General features: G+C 36.4%; 1 protein-coding gene across 1 annotated transcript in view; it reads left to right on the top strand.

Annotated features, from left to right (window-relative positions):
• Positions 1-4,966: 4,966 nt before the first annotated feature.
• Positions 4,967-10,445, top strand: part of EFCAB3 (EF-hand calcium binding domain 3) — a 100,403-nt gene continuing 94,924 nt past the window's right edge. Inside the window, exons 1-3 of the mRNA XM_017882931.1 lie at positions 4,967-5,056; positions 5,706-5,758; positions 8,878-8,982. Coding sequence (XP_017738420.1) covers positions 5,716-5,758; positions 8,878-8,982 — 148 coding nt within the window. The 5' untranslated portion in view covers positions 4,967-5,056; positions 5,706-5,715. The remainder of the gene's footprint in view (positions 5,057-5,705; positions 5,759-8,877; positions 8,983-10,445) is intronic.

Genomic DNA, 10,445 nt, shown 5'->3' with positions numbered 1-10,445 from the left:
TCATGCCATTCTCCTGCCTCAGCCTCCCAAGTAGCTGGGACTACAGGCGCCCGCCTCGTCGCCCGGCTAGTTTTTTGTATTTTTAGTGGAGACAGGGTTTCACCGTGTTAGCCAGGATGATCTCGATCTTCTGACCTTGTGATCCGCCTGCCTCAGCCTCCCAAAATGCTGGGATTACAGGCATGAGCCACCGCACCCAGCCATGATTCATCTTTGAATCATAGTTTGGCTGAATCTAGACTTATAGATTGACATTTTATCTTAGAACTCTGGAAACTAATGCTGGTGTCTGTCCCTGAGGAGAGTATAATAAAGCTGGTTTCACAAGGTTGAAAAACTGAAAATTGGATTCAGCCACTACTGCAGGAAGGAACTGCATCTTCCAGCCTTTCAGACTCCCTCTAGCACTCCCCATTGGCAGAATTTAACATGGAGCCAGAAACGTAGTTTACAGAGTCTCAGGCTCAGCATTGTAAAGCTAAGTATGGAACACCAGGATTGGAGCTGAGAGACAATAACTAAATAGCTGGAAGAGTACCCTTTTGGCTACTCAGCTACAATCTTTCTACATATATTTGAACTTCTGTTTATCAAAAAAAAACAAAAAAACTCTGTTTCCACCTAATAAGATGCAGCTATTCTTCGTATAAATGAAGATATTCTTTCTCACCCTTTCCACAGAATGAGGAGAAATAAAGTTCCCACAGTCCATCTCAGGGAGACAGTCATACTATCTCTGAGCTGTGTTAATTACTTACCAAATTTAGTTACAGCGCTATCTGAATATTCTGTTACCTAAAGTCTAAATTGTAAAGTTAACCTATGACAAAACTAATATTTAAATTAAAAATGGAAAGGAAAAGAAAATATATACCATGTGCACGTGTGCACACACACATATATACACATATATATATACCTATAGACACATATACACACACTATATATAATGTATTCATATATTGATTGTTTTCTAGACTCTTTTTGCTGTTAAAATAAGCTGTCTTAATTGGGTTTATTTGTTTGTTTGTTTGTTTGTTTGTTTGTTTGTTTTGGAGGAGGACAGAGTCTTGCTGTCTGGAGTGCAGTGGTGCAATCTCAGTTGACTACAACCTCCGCCTCCTAGGTTCAAGCAATTCTCCTGCCTCAGCCTCCTGAGTAGCTGGGACTCCATGCACAAGCCATATGCCTGGCTAATTTTTGTATTTTTAGTGGAGATGGGGTTTCACCATGATGGCCAGGCTGGTCTCAAACTTCTGACCTCAAGTGATTCACCCACCTTGGCCTCCCAAAGTACTGGGATTACAGGTGTGAGCCACCACACCCAGCCTTAATTATTTATTAATAGCTACTTTTTCTCTTGTAACTTTTAAGATTATCTCTATCTTTGAAGTTTTCATTATAATGTCTCCAAGTATACACTTATTTTCATTTTCATTTTCTGCTCAAGACTTGTGATTCCTGAAACTAAAAGTTCAGGCCTTTCATCAATTCTTGAAAATTTTCAGCCTTTATGTTTCAAATATTGCCTCTTCTCTTTTTCTTTTACTTTTAGAAACTCCCATTATGTATATGATGATCTTTTTTCCATATTTTCCACTTTTTATATTGTTCTCCTAATTTTTAGAATTTCTCAAATCTGTCTTCCAGTTCACTAGTTCTCTCTACAACTCCATCTCACACTGTTTATTGAAAATGCCAATAACAATTTATTTCTAGATATTGTCTTATATCTTTTGCACACTAGCCTGTTCTTTTCCTCAATTTCTTATTCTTGTACTTCTATCTATGCCCTTTCTTTCTCTTTAATAGGTTTAATTTATTTATTTATTTGAGTCAGAGTCTCATTGTGTCACCCAGGCTAGAGTGCAGTGGCATGATCTCAGCTCACTGCAGCCTCCACCTCCTGAATTCAAGCAATTCTTGTGCCTCAGCCACCCAAGTAGCTGGGATTACAGGCATGTGCCACCACACCGAAATAATTTTTTTTGTATTTTTAGTACAGACAGGGTTTCACAGTGTTGGCCAGGCTGGTCTCGAACTCCTGGCTTCAAGTGATCCACCTGCCTCAGCCTCCCAACATGCTGGAGATAACAGATGTGAGCCACCGTGCCCAGTCTCTTTAATGGGCTTTAAATATGCAGTGTTTCAAATCTGTGTCCCTATCATGTGCCCGAGAATGCTTGGGCATTAAAACAAAGCCATTGCCAAATCTGGTCAGATAACCCACTAGGGTTATCTCTACATCAAATTGAGTATATATCTCAGCACCATAGGAAAGGTTAATTAAAAAAAAGAAAGAAAAAAAATTGAGTACATATCAACCTGACTCTTAAAACCCTCTCTATTTCCTGAAACCAAAAATTTTTCTTTCTTTCCGACAAACTCAGCCATCCATCTACAATTATTTTGTCATTTTTAAATCCATTTTAGATATTTGTAGCAAGTAGGATGTCCTACTCTATTGTTTTGCTGGAAACAGAAGTTGTGTTCATAATTTCTAAGTAGTTTATGATCTCAGTTTCAACTTATTTAACTCAGCAGTTATTTAAAGTATTTTATTTATAATTTCTTAGTAGAGAAGATTTATTAAAACTGTTTCTATGATTGATTTTACATTTTTTCTTCTTTTATTTTTACTTTTATTTATTATTATTATTATTATTATTATTATTATTATTATTATTGAGACGGAGTCTCACTCTGTCACCAGGCTGGACTACAGAACAATTTCGACTCACTGCAACCTCCATCTCCCAGGTTCAAGTAATTCTCTTGCCTCAGCCTCCCAAGTAGCTGGGACTATAGGAGCACACCACCATGCCCAGCTAATTTTTGTATTTTTAATACAAACAGAGTTTCACCATGTTGGCCAGGATGGTATCAATCTGTTGACCTCGTGATCCACCCACCTCAGCCTCCCAAAATGCTGGGATTACAGGTGTGAGCCACCACACCCAGCTGACTTTAAATTATAATTAGAATATGACTAATATACTTTTTGCCTTCGGGTAATTTGTTAAGATTTAAATTTTTGTCTTAAAACTTGATCAATTTTAGTAAATGTTGCAATAATATTTGCCAAAAAAGTCATAGTCCTGCTTGTTAATTATGATTTTTTTTTTTTGAGACAGAGTCTCCCTCCATCACACAGGCTGGAGTGCAAATGGCCCGATCTCTGCTCACTGCAACCTCTGCCTCCAGGGTTTAAGTGACTCTCCTGCCTCAGCCTCCTGAGTAGCTGGAATTACAGACACATGCCACCACACCCAGCTAATTTTTGTATTTTTATAGAGCCAGGGTTTTACCATGTTGGCCAGGCTGGTCTCGAACTCCTGACCTCAAGTGATCTGCCCACCTCAGCTTCCCAGAGTGCTAGGATTACAGGCATGAGCCACCACACCTGGCCTAATTATGTTTTATATATTGAGCATTTTCAATGTCATTTTTACCCCTTCAAAAATTTTGTTTTCTTCACATAGTAAACAGTAATGATCAAGTGAATGAACTCTCTGAAGTTTCAGTCAGTAATGTATTTTGCTTTGCTGACGTTCAAACAATTAATTAACTCATTCTACATTTAGTTGATCATTGGCTATGTGTCAGGCATTATGCTAGATTTTGAGAGAAAGACATGATCCCTGACTTCCCAAGTTTACAATGTAATTATATAAATGTAAATTCACTCAAGATGAAATATATTACAAGGAGTTAGATTTTATTGTCATTTTTAACTTACCCCATAATTAAGGCAAAAGAACAAGAGGGAAGGGGATAGGGAGGACCAAAAGAAGAAGAAAGAAGAAAAGAAAATTAAAAGTAGAGGTGTTCTTGTAGTAGTCAAATTATTTATATTAACCATGAAACAGCTCCCAAATTATTGAAAACTTATACAATTTCTATTTTACTTATGATATGATATTGTTTTATCATTGTAAGAGATTTTATTTTACTTAGGTTAAAAGAAAAATTTCTGACTCCCCTCCTTGACTCTAAATAGCTAAACAAGGCCTGGTACAGTGGTTCACACCTATAACCCTAGCACCTTGGGAGGCCAAGCCAGATGGATCACTTGAGGCCAGGAGTTCAAGACTAGCCTGGGTAACACAGGGAGACCCTATCTCTACAAAAAGTACAAAAAATTAGCCCCGCGTGCTGTTGCATGCCTGTAGTCCCAGCTACTCCGAGGGCCTGGGGCGGGAGGATTGCTTAAGCCTAGGAGGTCAAGGCTACAGTGAGCCATGATCATGCCACCGCACTCCAGCCAGGATGGCAGAGTGAGACCTTGTCTCAAAATAGTAAATAAATAAATAAATAGCTAAACAAGGTTTTACTGTGCTTTGCTCTTCCCCCAGCAGCTGAGGATTATATATATACACACACACATTGTATATAATTATATATATACAAACACAGGTACATATATATGATATATAATGCTATATGTAGTTATAATGTTCTATGTTAATCATAATTACTTCTATTATATGTTGATTATAATTACATATAATGTTGTATATAATTTGATATAGTTTGGCTGTGTCCCCACCCAAATCTCAACTTGAATTGTGTCTCTCAGAATTCCCACATGTTGTGGGAGGGAACCAAGGGGAGTTAATTGAATCATGGGGGTCAGTCTTTCCCATGCTATTCTCATGATAGTGAATAAGTCTCATAAGATCTGATGGGTTTATCAGGGGTTTCTGCTTTTGCTTCTTCCTCATTTTTTCTTGCCGCCACCATGTAAAAAGTGCCTTTCACCTCCCACCGTGATTCTGAGGCCTCCCTAGCCATGTGGAACTGTAAGTCCAATTAAACCTCTTTTTCTTCCCAGTCTCAGGTATGTCTATCAGCAGCATGAAAATGGACTAATACATAATTATAATGTCATAATATAAAATATGACATAATTCTTATATTCTCACCTATGACTATTTCCCTTCCTCTAAAGGAGAGAAGGTTCATGCTGGGGATGTGAAAAATGTTCTGGAAAACATGGGAATAGAGATCACAAATAAGGAGCACAAAAAGCTTCTGAAAACTCTGCCAGTTTCTGGTAAGCATTTACATGTATTCTGTTTCACTGATGTCTAAAAATATATTCATTCAACACTTACTGAAGATCATTGTCTGTGTGGCACTATCTAAAACCTGAGAGTGCAGGGACCGTGTCTGATTCTCCAAGTCCTTACCCTCTTGAAAACTTCAAAGAGGTTGGTTTTAAGGTTTTGTGTTAGAAATTCTGATATTTGAAACAGTTGTGTCAATTAAAAATATTTTTTAAAAGGCCCAGTCCTAGCATTTCTAAAAATCCTATTATTATTATATTGGTTTAGGAAACATGAACCTCTTCAGTCAGAAGTCCTATCATAAGACAATTTCTTTGCCCTAGGAAAAAGATAAGACTTAAGGTATAAACTGAAAAAAAAGTAATAGCAGAAGGGGTAGAAAAGGTGAAGAAAGAAAAGATGAAGGTAAATTAGAGAGGGGAAAGAAAGGCTGTATGTAGTACAGCACCGTAGGGCACTATTAACAATAGTTTGTATTCTATCCAGTGGATAGGTTCATTACACTGAATTTTCCAAATATCTTTCGTTTCATTGAGATTGAATTGAAACAAATTTCTAAATTTTCCCTTCCTGTAAGTATATATTTTAATTTTTATGAATCTCTGAAAGCATTATTAATTATGTTTTATCCTACAGCTGATAAAAGATGTTTAAGAAAGAATTATTGGATGGTGTGAAATCCTTCAGAGGTAAGTGAGGAAAAGGATAAGGACAATAATATTTAAGATTGTTCTAATTGGTTTTTTCTAATTACATAAATAAGCAGAAAATTATGCATTTTATTCAACAAATACTCAAGTGTCTACTAGATACTGGGTATTTGAGAATAATCTGGAATATATATAGTAGCATACAGAAAAAAATGTAATTACCCACAATTTCAAGTAATATTACCTTTTCTATTACAGATATCTCTGATCTTTTTCCTGTGCATATATGTGTATTATTAAACTCTTACTAGAAATGTTATATGTTCTGCATTTAATCCTAAAATTTTAGTGTAATAATTTCACCATGTTATTTAAAATTTCTTTGTAAACATCATTTTAATAACTATATCGTCTAGTTGTATTATAATTTACTTAGTCATTGTTCTCTTGTTGGACATTTACTTAGTGTTTTTCTCTTATATGTCTCTGATCTTCATACATAAATCTTGATCCAGCTTTAAAGTCATTTTCTTTGGATATATTCTTTCAGCAGGAATTTGCACCTCCATACATAGTATTACCATCATGCCCTAACCACAGTACATTATTTTTATTTTTTGTTCTTGTTCATTTGATGGATGAAAACTTGAATTAATTTGATGAAAAAATGAATCTAATTATTGTTCTGATTTTTTTGTTATCAATAAAGTTGAAAATGTTTTTATATTGGTGATATGTAGCTGTGGTCCCAGCTACTCAGGAGGCTGAGGCAGGAGGATCACTTGAGCCCAGGAGTTTGAGGCTGCAGTGAGCCTGGATGGCAAAGCCAGACCCTGTCTCAAAAAACATATTAAAATAAAACAATTTTAAATCAGCTTTGTATTTTATATTAGTCCATTTTCATGCTGCTGATAAAGACATATCTGAGACTGGGCAATTTAGAAAATAAAGAGGTGTAATGGATTTACAGTTCCATGTGGCTGGGGAGGCCTCACAATCATGGTGGAAAGCAAGGAGGAGCAAGTCACACCTTACATGGATGGTGGCAGGCAAAGAGAGAGAGCTTGTACAGGGAAACTCTCCATTATTAAACCATCAGATCTTGTGAGTTTTATTCACTATCACAAGAGCATGAGAAAGACCTGCCCCCATGATTCAGTTAACCTCCCACCAGGTCCCTCCCACAAAACGTGGGAATTCAAGATGAGATTTGAGTGGGGATACAGCCAAACTGTTATCAATTGTTTGATATTTAAATCATGAAATTCTCACAAGGATAGTGGTTGTTTTCTCTTTAATGGAAAAGAAAGCTTATTTTGAGAATTTTTTCATTCATCAAATAGACTGGCATAGTGTTGGGAGTGTGGTGGGGGAGCAGCTACACAAAGCAGAAGATAGTTCTTACTTACTTACTTACTTACTTTATTTATTTATTTATTTATTTATTTATTTAATTTATTTTTGAGATGGAGTTTCACTCTTGTTGCCCAGGCTGGAGTACAATGGCACAATCTCAGCTCACTGCAACCTCCACCTTCCGTGTTCAAGCGATTCTCCTGCCTCAGCCTCCCAAGTAGCTGGGATTACAGGCATGTGCCGCCACACCCAGCTGATTTTGTATATTTAGTAGAGATGGGGTTTCTCCATGTTGGTCAGGCCTCAGGTGATCCGTCTGCCTCAGCCTCCCAAAGTGCTGGGATTACAGGTGTGAGCCACCATGCCCGGCCGATAGTTCTTACTTTCAAAGAGTTTATAATCTACTTAGAGAACAAAATATATACGTAAAATCACTCATAGAAAATTTTGATCAGGACCATAAGACAGGGCAAGAAAAAAATTTAAGCTGGGCGTGGTGGCTCACACCTGTAATCCCAGCACTTTGGGAAGCCATGGTGGGTGGATCACGAGGTCAGGAGTTCAAGACCAGCCTGGCCAACAAGGCGAAACCCTGTCTTTACTAAAAATACAAAAATTAGCTGGGCATGGTGGCACGCACTTGTAGTCCCAGCTATTCAGGAGACTGAGGCAGGAGAATAGCTTGAACCCAGGAGGCAGAGGTTGCAGTGAGCCAAGATCACGCCACCACACTCCAGCTTGGGTGACAAAGCGAGACTTTGTCTCAAAAAAAAAAATTTAAATTTAAAAAAATTTTAAAACATAAATAAAAAAGGAAAATTTTTTCAGAAAGAAAATGTTTTATATCATTATATCTTTTAATCTTTTAGAGTCCAAACATTGTTTCTATTAATATGAATGACCTCTTTATAGATTAAACATTAGCACATTGTCATATCTATTGTAAATATTTTCCCAATTTGTTATCTGTATTTTATTTTACTGTATTTTTACAACAGCTTTATTGAGATATAGTTCATATACCATACAATTAACCTACTTAAAGTATATAATTCAGTGGGTTTTAGTATACTAACAGAGTTGTGCAGTATCACCACAATCAGCTTTAGAATATTTCAGCACTGCAGAAACAAACTGAATACCCATTAGTAGTCACTACTTATACCCCCCAACTCTCACAGACCTAGGCAACTACAAATCCACTTTTATCCATTATGTTGTATTTTGATATATGGCCACTTTTCATGTTTATGTGTTTAATTTTATCAGTCATTTCTTCTGTGATTGACTTTTAAGTCCTTTACAAGCTAACCAGTATGGGAAGAATCACATATACTTAGTTTTCTTTGTTTTTCTATTATTTCACTTTTTACGTTTAATTGTTCAATTTATCTGAAATATATATTGACTCTTTTTAAATCCCCATATTTCAGAATGATTTGATTAAAACTACACCAATAGTTTTCAGTAATTTTCCCCCATTAACTGGAGTCCTCCTTTATGTACAATTACACTTGGGAGATAATTTATTATTACTGTAGCAAGTTTCAGATCTTACTTTTTGACAGAATAACATGATTTGGTTGTTATCTCTGTCTAATTCATCAGAAATGCCAAACTCTTTACTTCTCCTCCTCAATATAAACTTCTCCCAGAAGTTTAATTTTGGGAGCATTGTCTGTTCCTGACTCCCACATGACTTGCTGTAAATAGCTTTTCTGCTTTCATTTCTGAGTAGGGGTTGAGAGTATGTATTTTTCATTTTATGACATCCTTATCTACTTTTTCTTGTTTCTGTGAAGGAGGGCAGGCTAATGTCAATGACCTAACGAGTGTTTTACAAAACACTGGGTTCAGACTCGAAGCAAAAGAAATCAAGGACCTGAAGAGTCACCTGCCAGTGACTGGTGAGCATTTAAGACACCTTTATCCTGTGGATAATGACTAGTCTACTGTGAAAGCAAAGAGTAAGACATGTTGGAGAGAGAAAAACTGGGGACAGAGATAAATAATTTAAAAGACTGTTAATAAAGTACAGGTGATAAGGGCCTTACCTGGGAACCACACATATATGCAGAAGACTGATTTGATGTGGTGGGTGAAAGGGAGGGAGATACCAAAGTGTGAACCAGAAGTTTATCACTTATATGACTGCCAAAAAACAATTTTTAAAAACAGGGAGAAGGATAGCAGGGGAAGCAGAATGAAGAAAAATCTTTGAAATATAGTTGAATTGAGGTATTTATAGGATACTCAGTATCAGACAATTGAAAATGCATTCCCTGATTATTAGTGTTATTCATCTTTAAACGAGGTACATCAAACCATGAGAATCATCACCAGGGTTAAAATAGTGTCTCAGAGTGTCTCTATGAGGACAAGAATACTAAAAGAATGGAAAGATAGAATAAAGGAATATTTGAGAGAGAAAGAATGGAATAAAAGAGTAGGATAAGGAAGAAAAAGATAACAGAAGGAGATGAGGGGAGGGTAAGAGAAAATAAAAAGCATATGAAGAGATGATGAAAAGATGCATCCATCAGGATATAGACCAATCTCTTTTGAATTATTTTTATATATACTTTTTTATTATTTCAATAGTTTTGGGGGAATGGGTGGTATTTGGTTACATGGATAAGTTATTTAGTGGCAATTTCTGAGATTTTAGTGCACCCATTACCCGAGCAATGTACACTGCACCCAATGTGTAGCCTTATCCCTCACTCCACTTCTAACCTTCCCCTCGAGTCCCCAGAGTCCATTATATCATTCTTATGCCTTTACCTCCTTATAGCTTAGCTCCCACTTATAAATGAGAACATACAATGTTCATTTTTCCATTCCTGAGTTATTTCACTTAGAATAATGGTCTCCAACTCTATCCAAGTTGCTGCAAATGCCATTATTTCATCCTTTTTATGGCAGAGTAGTATTCCATGGTATATATATACCACATTGTCTTTATCCATTCATTGGTTGATCGGCATTTAATGTGGTTCCATATTTTTGCAATTGCAAATTGTGCTGCTATAAACATGCATGTTCATGTGTCTTTTTCATATAATAACTTCTTTTCCTCTGGGTAGATACCCAGTAATGGAATTGCTAGATCAAATGGTAGATCTACTTTCAGTTCTTTAAGGAATCTCCATACTGTTTTCCATAGTGGTTATACTAGTTTACATTCCCACCAACAGTATAAAAGTGTTCCCTTTTCACCACATCCACACCAACATCTATTATTTTTTGATTTTTTAATTATGGCCATTCTAGTACTGGTACCAAAACAGAGATATAGACTAATGGAACAGAACAGAGCCCTCAGAAATAATACCACACATCTACAACCATCTGATCTTTGACAAACCTG

This window comes from Rhinopithecus bieti, unplaced genomic scaffold (genome assembly GCF_001698545.2).
Source record: "Rhinopithecus bieti isolate Rb0 unplaced genomic scaffold, ASM169854v2 scaffold_12928, whole genome shotgun sequence".
Lineage (NCBI taxonomy): Eukaryota > Metazoa > Chordata > Mammalia > Primates > Cercopithecidae > Rhinopithecus > Rhinopithecus bieti.
The sequence above is the reverse complement of the archived record's forward strand: the minus strand, read 5'-3'. Positions and strand labels throughout refer to the sequence as shown.